At 36.3% G+C, this 14,862-nt stretch overlaps 1 protein-coding gene and 1 long non-coding RNA gene across 4 annotated transcripts in view; one reads left to right on the top strand and one right to left on the bottom strand.

The window, feature by feature from the left end:
• Nucleotides 1-9,509, top strand: part of LOC128785828 (uncharacterized) — a 42,030-nt gene extending 32,521 nt beyond the window's left edge. The window contains exons 2-3 of the long non-coding RNA XR_008430046.1: nucleotides 2,143-2,241; nucleotides 9,390-9,509. This is a non-coding gene — a long non-coding RNA (uncharacterized LOC128785828). The remainder of the gene's footprint in view (nucleotides 1-2,142; nucleotides 2,242-9,389) is intronic.
• Nucleotides 1-14,862, bottom strand: part of ERICH1 (glutamate rich 1) — a 76,165-nt gene that overhangs the window by 2,833 nt on the left and 58,470 nt on the right. Inside the window, exons 5-7 of one of the 3 annotated variants that reach the window (XM_053938659.1) lie at nucleotides 12,668-12,862; nucleotides 10,179-10,247; nucleotides 8,050-8,133 (exon numbers count right to left, since the gene is read on the bottom strand). In XM_053938659.1, the coding sequence (XP_053794634.1) occupies nucleotides 10,228-10,247; nucleotides 12,668-12,862 (215 nt within the window). In that variant the 3' untranslated portion in view covers nucleotides 8,050-8,133; nucleotides 10,179-10,227. Of the gene's footprint in view, nucleotides 1-7,562; nucleotides 8,134-10,178; nucleotides 10,248-12,667; nucleotides 12,863-14,862 lie in introns of those variants that run through there. The other 2 variants (XM_053938657.1, XM_053938660.1) reach the window with 2 other exon arrangements.

Raw genomic sequence — 14,862 nt, 5'->3', positions numbered from 1 at the left:
CTAATGAACTCATTGCAGGGATCTTTCTTCAATTACCAGCTGGAAGAAATGCAACACAACAATATACTTTTCAGTTGTTCTACTTCCCCCTAAACATATTTTTAAAACAAAACTTTAGAGGTTTTTTTTTTTTTTACAGTGTCTTTAGTTTGGATTCTTATCCTTATCTGAAAAACATTAAAGCTTGTTTTTGTAGAAAACTGAAGAAACTATTACCCCTAGTGCCACATGACTTTCTGATCAAAACAAAAAGCACATAATGTAATAAATACATGTTAAATACATTAGAAATCCATTAAATTATTTCAGTTTTCCGTTTTCAAAAAGTAGGTACCGATATGGAATCCTGACTGAATAATGACTGATTTTCTTTGAATCCCATAAAGATTAATACTAGGACTGAACATGCTTAGCATTTTTACTGATGATATGGAAGAAAATGTAATAATTTCTGGCAAAATCTGCAGATATCACAAAGATTAGCAGATAGTCCATACTAATGAAAGCAGTACAGGCACACGAAATGATCCATCATTTACTAATCTAGACATAGTAAAAACAATTCAAGTTAATACAGCCAAACAGAAAGACTAACATTTACAAACATGAAGTATGGAACCTGGATAGCAATACATTTCATGAATACTTGTCTACTCTTAAAAATAATTTAACATGGACTTCCTATACAATCCTATGTCAAGAGATTGATCCAAAACCAATAAAACAGTGAGTAGAAAAGTTGGCACTTCTGAGATTTTAAATGAACACTAAGTTTCTATGCTCAGTTCCAGCAGGTTTGTTTCCTAAATGGTGAGAAAAAAATGGAGAGAATGTATGAGGGAGCCACAAAAACCAACTTGGAAGCTATAGAAAATGCCTTAAATCAAGTAGTTTAAAGAGATAATACTTACGGTGTCAAAAAGAAGGTTGCCTTGTAGCTTGATTACAAAACTTTCACAGAAAGTAGTAGCTAGTGAAGGACTACTTAATCTAGTGAAGAAAATCATACCAAGAACTAATGGCTGAAAGTTAAATATAGACAAATTGAAATTTAAAATAAGGCACGTGATTCTAAGCATGAAAGTGATTGAGTACTGGAATAAATTACTAAAGAAGGGGCTAAGTCTTCATTCCTTGATGTCCTTAAATCAAGCTGGCCTGTCTTTGTACATGACTTGCTTTAGCAAAAACCACAAATTGTGCTTTTATTAGACTGGTCTTCGCCCTGAAGTAAAGGGAAAATTCATCACCAGGGATCTAGATGGGGTCAGAGAAGATAATCTCATGGCCTTTTCAGTCTTACCTTCCACGAATCTATCAACTTACTGAATGAGTATAGAGAAAAAAATTTCTGAGTGACTTTTGCCATCTGGATAGCAATGTGATCCATAGCAAATTGTAAATCATACAGTAATAAATGCATGTCAGAAACCATCAAGATGAATATATTCTTGCAATGCCTTCTAATTTAGAAATTTAGAGTTATTTAATATTTTACACATTAATTTTATTCTGGGTAATTGAATCAAGGTGAAAGGGTTAAGTAGACAGGCTAAATGAAACACTGTGCCATGTACTTAGTTTAATGTGGTTGGAAAAATCAATGAACTTTGGTCTGTCAGCTTGCAATCACAGATATAATTGAATCACATGTCAAGTATTTACTAATGTAAATAGAATCCAGCACTATAGCCATGGTAATAAGCCAAGCAGCTTTCCCTGAATTCCAATCAGATTTGAACATGACCTTCATTTTAAGCTCCCATGTGCCAGAGATCAGTTATCATTATGTCTACAGAGTTCAGTGATTACACCTGTGATTCTCAAGAAACCATATTTGGTATTGATTCCTTCTGCAGAATCTAGGTAATGGTTGATCAGTTTGATATTCCTAGCAATGGTTATTCTTTGAGCATTTATAGTCACTTCCACTTGATTATTGTCACTGGGAGGAGGAATGAATCACACAGGGAGCTTTTACTGAGTCTACCTGAGAAAAGGTTGAGGCTTTGTGCACAATCATATGCACAAAAGAAACAAGAAGAACAGGAGAAGCATCTCCTCAGCTTGTGTTGGGTGAACTCCAGGCACAGCTGTACAACAGCTTCTTACTCTTCTCCCTTCCCTTTTTACCATTCTCAGGCAGTAGCTTCCCACAAGAAGACATGAAAGCATCAAGGAGAGGAGGTCACAGCCCTGTCCAAGCTGAAAGAGCTTGCCACTGCCAGACCAGTGTCAGGAGTAGGTGATGTTTTGGCCATACAACACCCATGTTTCTGTCCGGTTCTTAGGTGCAGTAAATGATCTTTTTTTTCATTCCTTTTTTCTTTTTTTTTTTTTTTAACAAGACCAAGATGCCTGCAATGCAGATGTTTTCATGACTAACCTATTTATGCTTTCATACCAGTCAACATAAAGCACTAAGTTCTCCCATTGGTACCATTGTTCCAGTTCTAAAATAGATGTCTAGCAGCAGTCAGTTATATCCAGCTATTTAATCCCAGTGATTAGGAAGTTCTTTAGGATAGGCAGCTCAGATGGTAAAAGCTACACTGTAGACATCTGAAGTCGGGATGAATGACTGCATGTCTCCAAGATCTCCTTAGCAAGATGCAGAAGAACATTGTCTCCAAAGCACCTGCTGGGGAGAACCAGGTCCCCATTTTACCAGACTGATCATGTGTGCAATGTAAAATTATGAGGCCACTTTAAACTATCAGCAGCCTTGCCCACAGATTCAAGCATGTTCTCCATTGTAGATAAGTCTATTACATTTCCTGAGCACACTGTCATCTCAGAGGTGATAGAACTGGCTGCATCAAACTGCTACTGATTTAGGAAAGGAGAAAACAGCAGAGAAAACAGGGGGATTGACGTGGGAGTATACAGCAGTAAGGCAACATTAGTCAGCACAACAGGCAATTGTCCTAGCACCATACTGACCAGGCTTGGGGTTTTGGCCAAGGTTTTGGGCAGGATCACAGCAAAAGAGAGCTTTAAAGAAGGAAAGAAAGACAATGGAAAGATTGTGCTGTACAGATGTGGAAAGCACTGTGGGGAAAAAGCACAAATGTGTAAATCTGAAGTATGGCAAATGGGTGATGGAAATTAATACCAGAGGTTGGCAGGGATGGAGGAATCATCTGTGCACTGAATGAAGGATGGAGAGGACTGTCAAAGATCTTGAAAGTGAAGAAAAGCAGCCCCTATTTGATGCAACCTATAGCAGCCTAGAGTTGATGCAAAAGAAAAGTTCCTTCTGTTTTTGTGTGGTATCACAATGTGGCTGAGATATTCCTCTTCAATCTTAGATTACACTTCTTTTTTGCCCATTATGTATCCTAAAACAGGACATAGCTTTGCAGAAATAATGCAAAAGAGAACTACAGCTTGCTTATACACTTTACCAGAGTATGGAGTTCATTAAAATGACTACAGACTATTAATTATACAAAGTTAAGCAGTCAACTTAGAGAATAGCCTTATTAAAGCTATATATTTGACCTTCACTATGGTGCATATGTAGTTTCAAATAATCATAGAATATATAGATTTTTTCCTAGATTCTCAGTGACAGTAAACAAATACAGCATCTAAATTTGTGCTTTTCTAAAATACCTATGTCCCCCACACCACTTAGGACTGCATACATCGAACAGTTTAAAACAACAAACAAAATTTACTCAGATGCAATGCAGAGGATAAAGCAGTAAAGAGTGAAGCTTAATTATCTGCATAAACATGTGCAATACAGCCTTCCTTATGAGCAATCCAGGACTGATGCAATTAATTACAAAACCTGCATAGCTAAAACCTGAGGTTTCTCTAAATATTAAATATAATACATTTTCCCAATCCTACAGATTGCCATCTTTTGCACTACCACTTTCTATTATTATGCCCAATGTGTAGCATCCTGTACATGCAAAACACACACCTCTTTCCACTCAATGTCTGTGGACTGGTTTTATGATATACATGGTATTATTAGTAGGTGAAATAAGTTTTCTCTGGTGAAAGACAGCTTAAAAATCTTCTGTCTTCATGATGCTATTTACCACTTTTTCCTTCCTTGTTTTTGAGTTTTTTTGAAGTTATTTTTTTTTCTCCCAGTATAATTTCAGACATTCAGCCTATTGAGTAGTAACTCCCTACAGTGGTGCAGAAGAGAAAATCCAGCTGTCATGGAAAACATATTAAGGAATTTATAACTCTACATGATTGTAAAGCACTACCTAAAATATTGCACCAATTACAAAGCAGTAAAAATCTGTAATATTGGAGTTTGATTCCCATATTATATATCCACAAAGGAGAAAAATGAAGGTCTTACAGGCAATTTTAAGAATAAAACATGTACCTATATATAGAGATAATGGCTTTGAACTTATACCCTTGCATACACAAGTGCACTGACCAGCTTATCCACTACTACAGATGTCTCAAGTGACTTCAGCCCCTCTGGTCTTCCTTGTACATGCTGGTAAGGTACCACTGCCTCTCAGAGCAGATTTCTCTCCCACTGTGCTGCTGTTCCTTATTTACCATGCACTGTTCAATAATGTAAACTAGAAAGTTAACCCCTGAAGACACATGCGGATTACTTTCCACTTGATCCTTAAATTCTTCCTACTCTTGGAGTCCATGTAGGATTTAAACCCAAAATTTTGAAGTTCTGTCTTCACAGAAGTTTGAAATATGCTAATAATAGTGTATGTACAGTTTAGCCAGAAGTATTCTGATGCAAAATCTACTTAAAAAACTCTTCTATGTTTCAGTAATTCCACATGATGCAGCATATTCATTAAACTGAATGATGCTGAAGAAGCAAAAATTCAAGGCCATCTCCTTTACCATTTATAAGTTCAGCATGAAAATATAAAGGGATAAATGTTTCATTGCTATGTTGAAGGAGCCATGTATAGTGAAATGAAAAACAGTGTTCACTGGTAGATATTAATTTAAATTTTTCAGTTTTCATATCTCAGCCACATTGTGATACCACTGCTTAAATACACCTGAGAAAGTGTAAGGAGATTGAGCACCATTTCTTTAGAGAAGCAGTGCAGAAGAGTGACTAGGTATTAGAACTGTGATGTATGAAATATTTTTGACTGCAAATAGAACATCAAATATGGACCTGCTGCCATTTTTAGTACACTGGCTAATTTAAATTATGAGTAATGTCCATTTCTTTTGCTTTTAGACTAGATCCTTCTGCTGTGTTGTTTTTTGCATTGCTTTTAAGTCTCTTCATGCACATTGCAGTTCAGCACATCACTGTCTGGCACATTTGTTTCAGAAATAAATACACTTATGCAATTGCATTTATCTACAATGACAATCTACAATTTATCTTCTTGAATTTGGTCCAATTTTCTAAACTCAGAGCATACTTGAACCTCTTCATAATCCCTGCTAGTACAACTGTGGCAGGTTTGGTAAGTGTAAGATTCAGTTCCTATTACAAGTCATTTGCAAAGACATCAGATATCACTGACTAACTGGCTACACTCAGAAAATGCTCCTGGGCTTGCTTAGCTGGGGCCAGCTGATTTCTGCACAGAATATAAGGCTCTTACAGTGGTGAAAGCAAAGGGAAAAAAAGAGAGACCAAAAGTAGTCTTTTATCCATTATTGCCTGATTCAAGCAAAGTACCTTTTTGACCTGTGAACTTTTACTCACTGGAATAGTACAAAATTTTACCCTGCTTTAGCAGTGAGGCTGCACCAAATGATCCCGCTGTGGGGATCCCTTCCAATCTTACCCATTCTGTGATTCTGTGAAAATATTTCTGTTTGGCAAAGATATCAAAATCTGCTCATCTATATGCAACTATTCAAAATTCAGTTGAATTTTAAAAATCACTTTAATATTGAGCAATGTGGTCTAGTGGAAAGTGTCCCTGATCATGGCAGTGGGGCTGGAACTTGATGACCTTTATGTCCTTTCCAACTCAAACCATCCTGTGATTATGAGAAATAGCCAAGCACTGAAAGAGAAATAATAAGTAAGAGAAATGAAAGCAATAAACAAGGCTGTGACATGAGTCCATGAGTGCCTGTGAGATGGGTGTGTGAACGTGTGGTAGTGTGTTCCAGGCTGGACTAGCTGGTGTGCAGGAGAGCCACAGAGCAGGCACGAGGGCCCAGGATCCAGGCAGGGATAGGACACTGGCTGTCCTGCTATTCAAGGGATCAAAGGGCTGTGCAGCCAGCCATGTGAGAGTGTTGTGTGTGTGTGTCCCTGAGCTATGTGCTTAAGCACTGCTACTGTCTGAACCCAGAAATGTGGAAACTGGAGTCACCCACACTGACATCCAGATCTCCAGGTACACTAACCTGGAATCCAGAGGACAAAGAGGAGGAATCACCAAGTCTTGGAATCTACTCCAGGCAGCAGCCCTATAACCTCCCTAGCACAGTCACTCAAGTATTAGGAAATGCAGACACTACAGTTATTTTTGTGGTCCTAATTTGATCTCTTTTGTACTTGTGTTTCAAAAGTCTGTCTTTGATTACATGACCTTGTTCATTTTTTTCATATTCAGTGTTTAGGAGAGATGATGTTTACCTAATGAGTTCTGTGTATCCTTTTTTTGCAGTTTCTAGGCCTCATTTACTGTGCAACATTCAAACCTTAAAGTGAGGATGAAGTGATTAATTTCCCATGAGTCAGTTAAGAAGGAGTATCTAGGTGCTTCACATTCAAGTGATGTTTTCTTCTTTCTCCAGATGGGGATCTGAGGCACACAGGAGCTCATTGAAAAGTCATAGCTACAGTTCAACGCCTATGTGTTAGCAATTCAGGAACATTAAAATGGGGAACACACTACTAGTTTCTCCTCTGCAAAGTCTGGTTTATATACCTTTCCTACCAGATACAAACCAAACTCAAGTTCTTCAGAGCTGCACAAAGCTCCCTTAGCCATAAGAATGGTTTTTCTGCACCTGCAATCATTTGGTGTATTACCAAACCCCTTTCAATTTCTTCAATTAATGAGACAGAGTTTGATTTTATTTTTGTTACAAATTTCGAGCATCACTAAACCAATGCCTTGTAATGTGATATATCAGGCAATATAATGAAAGAGAAAAAACAAAGCAAAAAAACCCATGCAATGTTTGTACAGTTTCATCAGTAGTGTATCTCCAAGCACACGTTGGAGGAGTTAAATATGTTGCCTCTATCTTACTGATGACAAAGCTAACACACCTAGATATAAGACATGGTTTGCTCTGTATCACCTGTCAGATGAATGATACAGCAGAGAGAAGAGCCTCTCACAAAGCACTTTTTTCTTCATTATTCCAAAACATTTTACAACCATGGGTATTACTTACTGTAGTATCTACACCTGGATAAATTCAATTGCAAAAATATTACACAGCAGTAGACAGATTACACAGTAATCAGGGAGAGAGAACCCAGTACCATAACTCTGAAGTCAGTGAAACCCATTGGATTGTAACAGGCTGAGCCATGGAGTAGTTCTGAAAATGCCATCCAACTTTCTGCATAATTCCAAACAGGACTTACGTGATCCACATATAGAAACGTATCTATGTCCACAATTTAGCAGTTTATTCAGCAAAAATACATTCCTCAGACATAATGTTGCTTAGGTTTAAATATAAAAAAATATAGTTCTGTTTTCCAGGCAAGCAGATATACAAAAAAAGTCAAGAAATATAACTTCCAGAAAGGAATCATAAACTTACAAATAAAAAAGATAATACTATACTTAAACAAAATACCAGACAGAGAACTTTATCATTCCAGCAAGTCCCTTATCCTAAAATGAAATGTACATATTAATACAACTGAAGACTCAGGCCATACTCTTGACAAACCCATCCCAAAACTCACACTGTAGTTATACCTTTATTGTCTTTTGGAATTTTTGTTCATTTAACTTTATTGTCTTCTGGAGTTTTTGTTCATTTACCTGAAGGTGCAGAAAGTGTATTGACACTGCTCTTCCTGAACAATTGCTACTTGGTTAAGAGTCTGTATATTAAATTTTAATCCTGTGCATATGGACACATGGGTAAGGCTTTATTTCCTGTTCTTCACAGGAAGTATATCTGTAATCCAGTAGTGAAACAGAGATGTGGCTACCTTGGCATGATCTGAAACAAAGAAAACACATTCCTCCTGAAATACCTCCATGATGTTTCTGAACACTAAGGAAAAGACTTGTGTGCACATCTGTTTCCATTCAGTATTAACATTTCAGTAAAACCAATGCACATACTGGACCCTGAAAACTAATACCTATAAATTTCTATATAAGCAGGTGCATTTTATTTTAGGATGGCAGTCATTTGTATGAGACACTATTTTGCTCGTACACTTTGAAATTTCCTATTTGTTATGATTCAGTAATTCAGAAAAAATGAGATTGAAATGACATAATCATATGGGCAAGGCTTCTTTCTGTCTGGAGAGTAGTTTCACAGGTCATTATTTAACTTAAAAGTAGTACCTAGAAGCCCCAGTTGAGAATGAGTCATATTGTACAGATAGCTGCATTAAAGCCTCAAAATGCTACGACTTCTGTCTTTGAGTTCAGAGATTACGTATGTGACTTTACCGATTTTTAATGATAGGATTTTCTGCAGTACTTATCACATAATAATCACATTTAAGGTGATTCTATAACATTATGCTAATACAATTTTCAAATTTCCTTTTCTTTGAATGCTCATTCATTCAAAAAAAAGAAGTGTAAATTTCATCATTGTAAGGCCTCTGTATATCCAGCCTCTGCATTGCTGGCACACAGTAACTATATTAATTCTGGTCTGCAAAATGTACCTCCCCCTGCAATGAAGACTGATATAAATGACAATTCTCCAAAAAATGACAGTTAAAAGAAGCTTCTAGCTCTGCTGTGAGTGATAATTTCCTAGGCAACAAGGGAAGAGTATGTTTGAGATTTGAAACCAACCAACAAACGGAAAATGTTAATAGATAACAGAATGAAGTTGATGAGCAGAAGTTCATAAATGAGTTAATAAATTAGGAGATAATGACTTTTTTTTTTTAATTAGGTGATCACCTATGCTTTAATAATTGATGTGAAATGGGAATTAAGTAGCTGTCATTTCCAAAGCCAGTTTCCAGCCAGCAAAGGGAGCATTATTATAAAAGCTCTTCTTTGCCCACTGCACTGTGGAGGATCATGAAGGTCTCTGGCTTCCTTTTGCTAATGGCCACAGACTTTCTAACAGAGATCGGCAAAGCCTCCATCATGAGAAATCCATGTCAATGTGACTTCTAAACATTGTCTTCCCTGCATGTACAGAAGATTTTAGGTAGAGGTTTTGTTAAAGACTACCAAATAAATGGAACTAGTAATAGGGCATTTTGTTCTCTTTTACAGACTGAGAACAGACACTCTAAATAATGATGTTCACATGAACACTCTTGACCAACCTCAGCTCTTTCTGATCATTCACATACAAGGTCAAAGACAATTTGATGAAGTATTTGAAGCACAAAGTACAAGGTAAGTTGATGGAGGATGACAACTAAACAGAACAACCAGTACCTCTGAACCATAGAGATTTTCTTGTTTAAGTACTTTTTCTCATTTAAATGAAGGTTTAAAAGATCATAGCCAATGTTGATAATTTTTATGTCTGAATCTCCTTAGTATTTCCTTTTCCTGCAAAATTTATCACACCCTACCATCACCCTTGATAGGACTTTCTTCAATATGACTGCAAAAATTGGGATTTCAGAGCTTAAGATAAAACAGAAATTCATTTCTTGTTTCTTTTTTCTTTTGGATGCACTGTGATTTTCAATCTGAGTAACAGCTAAGAGATGCAAAGGAAATACCAAATCTTGGTATTGAACTAGAGGTTTTGAATTTGCAGTCTGCAGACCGGGAACAGCCCATGGCTTTATTCTCAAGCACACTTATCATCAGTAGGCATAAGCTTGACAAGTGGGACTTGGAAATCCCAGTGGAAAGTTGGATGAACCTGTAACATCCATATATGAGGAAATAAAAGACATAATGTTGTGGATAATTTGTAACTTTTACTAGTGGAGAATGTGCACTTATATGAGGAGATGCATCACTTCTCTCTTTTTTTTTTTTTTGGTATACTTCCCATCCTGAAATTAAAGATAAAACTGAACAAAACACAGCACCCATCTTTACCTCCTTGATGATGGCATCTTAAGTAGAATCATAACCATGGGAAAAAGGGTCAACATACTGTTTCTTGAGCTACAGGGAATAAAATGTTTATTTTGTAAAAATAATACACCTTCCTAAAATCAAGGGGTTTTTTATCATGTTAACATGGAATGACCTTTCATTCTAGTACTTCGCATCATCGTAAAAATAAAGAGAGAAAAGACAAGATAAGACAAAATAATAAAAAAATTAGAGATTACTGTTATGTACTGTGCATTTTAACTAATTATTTGTTAATATAACAAAGACTGTATTAACAAATTCAAGTTCTTATTATAGAAAGGTATTATATTACAAAGTTCTTTGTAATGAATCTTAACTTTTATCACCTGCTCATCGGAAGTGAAAACTAAAATGTAAAAAACCCACACTGGACAAGATGACCTGATTTTGAGCCAAATGTATGGGAAGAAAAAAAAAAAAGGGAAAAATTAAAGGTCTAATTCAAAGTAAAATTTCAGAGCACTGTATTTTCATTCACTGAATTTCCAGAATTACAAATAGAATGTATTTTTTAAAGTCTGCTGAGGAAACGTAATGACTAGCAGGTGCTTAATTATTCTTTAATAATTTATAAGAATGTATTTTTCCTCTTTCTTATGTTGTTGTACCTCATGAATATCAAATAAACTACTATGGTTACACCACTGTGAACTTGGAATGAGATTAGAATTGAGCCCAGAGTGACAGCAGTTACTAGGGAAAAAAATCAACTGGAAGTGTAAACAATTCCAGGCTGTACCAGCAGAAACATTATTGAATTTTAAAAATCACTCAGAAAATTGTCTTTTGCTTTTTCAAGTGATGAATACATACATTGGAAAATTAGGGGTTTTAATTTGCTTCTGTTTTCTCTCTTCATTTTGACATTTCTGCTATACAAAAGTAAACAGAGCAAATTTTCTCAAAGCTGCAAAACCCAACAGAACTCCAACTGTATTGTATAGAAGTTAGAAAAGGCCTGTAAAGAGTATCCCGAATGTTGTCACTTCAATTCCATTTGGATTTAATCAAGAAAATCTGAATTAGTTCATTCAATAAAGGGTTAATACCATTTTCACGATTCCTGCTGAGTTCTGCGTGGTTTGCACACATGTATTACATCCAATGAGACAATGTGATTATAATTAATATCAGAGATTGTAGGCTTGAAATGCACAGAAGGATTTCATTCCATGTATATGTGGATACTTCACATCCATCAGAACCCTAAGGGTTGTCATACTGCATATCTGCCCTTAAAAGCATACATATGTACTTCTCCAAGAGCATCCTTTTCAAAATGTGTCAGATCTGAACTCCACAGGCAGGAATTCTCTCCTCTCTCTGACCAACACACAGCAGCCAGTAGGCTTCAGTCTACATGAGGATCTTTAGCCACTATCATGCTGTAAATTATTTAATGAAGTTGCAAGCAGATATCACTTCTCTGAATGCTGTTGCTAAGCCTCTGATGGCTATGATCTTAATTGCACTGCTACCACACTGCTACCACCCCTGCTGTTACTCTTCAAAAGACTCAGAGTACAATCTAAAATGGTTGAGATTCTCTCATGCTGTAGGTAACTGCTCTCAACTCTGATTAAATTCTTTGGGAGGCAAGAAAATTCAGCACATCTTGTAGATTTTTGTCTGATGCTGCAACACAAGTTCTAATGACTAGTAGCAATGACTGTTTACATGAAGACTACATGAAAAATGAATCATTATACCTCATGTGGACTACATGCTGATCCCACATTCACTTGAAGAACTATTAACTGTACAAGAAGAGATTCTACTAAAATGATAGGCGTTATAAAAGAGAACAGAAGGAGCCTGTGCCTCAGGCATGTAAAAATTTAGTAACACAGTAATTTTTCTTTTTATGAATGACTTGAGAATAATATTTGTTATAAATAATAAATTTAAATTTTTGCATTATCAACAGTATTTTTAGAAACTTAAACCAGATGTTTATATTTAAACAAAACCAAAATGGTAAATCAAAGTTTAGCTTGCAAAGTCCATGTATCAAAGAAGCCATGTGGTGACCAGGAAGAAGCAAAATAATGGGTTTTATTGATTTTTATGCATGTAAAATTAATCCTTAGCTGGAGGAGTGAAATCTCCAAGATAAACAAGTTAATTCCTGCAATTTAAAAAGTCTACCATGGGAATGTATTAAAAATATGCTTTAATTATGATTAAATCTTAAAACATTTCAGATTCTAAAAATACTGGTTTAAACCCTTGAATCATCTTGTATTCTGTAGTTGCTGGAAAGTGAGAAAAACTTCTATATTGATTGTAAACAAATGGGAAATAGGGATATCACTGTATTTTTGGTGGGAATTATGTTTTCGTATCTTGTATAAGCATATATTTGCAGCTAATAAAAAAAAAAAATCTGTGTGAATTTTAATTCACACGAAAATATCAGCGTATGAACATGAGTGAATAGTACCTACCAGGAGACATCATAGATTGTTCTTGGAATTGTTTCAAAGCATCCTGCAATCTCTCAATATCCTGTAGCAATACAAGGGATTTCAGCCGATGCAGATGAGTCACGTCGGAGGAAGAGATGGTGCGAAATTCAAGACATTTTAAGAGCTCTTGGGCAGTTGCTGAATTTACAGCAGCATCCCTGCATTCTGATTTCTCTGCAAAAACAGTTAGAAAACTATGTTAAAAATATTCAGTGAACTCAGAGAATTTTCCTAATTATAATTTTTTTTTTCCTAAGACAGCATCTTCCTTTTTTGTACAAATTAGAACCAAGTATCAGGTACTAAAAATAACTTGTTAAACATTTTTTGTTAAATATTCAAATAATGGTAAAGCGAAAACTACAAAAATCAGTAAGTAAAAAGGACAATAGGATTCATAATGATAGGAATGCAAGAAGAATCAAATTTTCAAAGTTAGCAGAGAAAGAAAGTGTGAAGAAGAAACTGTACTGTGGCCAAAGCACTGTGTTTTTGCTACCTACACACTATATATTATGAACTGCACAGACATTTGGAGAAGGGAACATTTCTGTGGAACTACTGCAAAGCACTTCTGGAGGCAAACAACTACTCTGGTATTGCACCTTTATGTTTTTATTTAAAAAGCAAGTATTACAGCATGCAAGACAGCAGAGAAGGACACACATTGTTGTAATGGGTTGACCTTGGCTAGATGCCAGGTGCCTGTCAAGATGCTCCATCACTCCCCTTCCCAGTGGGACAGGGCAGAGAAAATGAGATGAAAAACAGCTCATAGGTTGAGGTAAGGCAGTTTGCTAAAAAAACCCAAAACCACAGAAAACCCAGCCAAAACTAGCTGATGTTTGCATACACATAATTAAAGAGAAGAAGGGTTTATTCTCTATTTTTCACCAGCAAGTGATGTTCAGCCCCTTCCTGGGAAGCACGGCTTCAGCCCATGTAGTGCCTGCTCTAGAAGGCAAACATTGTAAAAGAACAAATGCCCCTGCTCTTCCTCCCTCCCTTAGCTTCTATATCTGAGCTAGTGTCATCTGTACGGATGGGTATGGAATATCCCTTTGGCTAATTCGGGTCAGCTGGCCTGGCTGTGTCCCTCCCAGGGCCTTGCCCATTCCCAGCCTTTGATGGAGGGGAATGTTGGAGAGACAGCACTGATAGGATGCCAGCACTGCCCAGCAGCAGCCAAAACTCTGGTGGGTTATCAACACCTTTCCAAAGTACTGTGAGGGCTGCTGTGCACAAATGAGCTCCAGCTCAGCCACATCCAATATAATTTTTTTACACTACTAAACCATAAATTCACTCTTTCATGCCAGTAATGTGTTGTCTGTCCCTTTAACCAGACTCTCTTTAATTCTGTTTTTTAAACAGCAAGACAACTGAGAAGTACAGAATTTACCCCATTCAGATTTTTAACATATGTACTAGAAGTGTAATGCAATGTGACCATTTGAAAATGCAGCTAAAAGCAATGGCTTCCAATTTTATCTAAAAAAAATAGGGAGTATTAAAGTCATTCAACAAGAAAAGGCAAACAACATAATGTCAGATCTATATATAAACTGGGATTTGCCTTACAAGAAAGTTAGTCACACTCTGATCTATAGATGTTATATCTCATTTGCAGATGAAATTCCTTTCAACTAAGAATTCCCCTCTGTGGACTCCAAGGTCCTCACTGGCTCAACACCTCAATCTGCTGGTTTGAAACTAGAGCCAGTCAGTCTGTCAAAAACTGCCAAAACCTAAACTTGACTTGCAGGAAAACTGGAAGTTCAACAACACTCTTTCTTAAAAACCAACATGCAACACAGCTGTGGACAATTCATCAGGTTTCTGTTCTGGGTCATGCATTAACAGCAGAACTTGAAGAATTTGCAATCTTGCTCTGTCACTGTGGAGTTCCACTACAGCAAATGCAAGTAGCTTAGCTTGCATTTACTTAGCCATATGGTGAAGTAGTAGAATTCTTAATTGATGGAAAGACCTTAGCCAGAAAGTAGAATAGATTTCAAATGCTAGGCTTAGTATGAAGACCTGATGCAGCAGGAAAATTTAACATTAAGCAAAGAAAATTCTATGTATAAATCTTGAAAAAGTTAACATGAAATCCCTGATGTCATCTTAAGGTTTTTACAGTAATTCTGTGACCAAAAGATGAATTTTATGGT

This window comes from Vidua chalybeata, chromosome 3 (assembly GCF_026979565.1).
Source record: "Vidua chalybeata isolate OUT-0048 chromosome 3, bVidCha1 merged haplotype, whole genome shotgun sequence".
NCBI lineage: Eukaryota > Metazoa > Chordata > Aves > Passeriformes > Viduidae > Vidua > Vidua chalybeata.
This window is presented reverse-complemented; position numbering and strand designations above follow the sequence as displayed.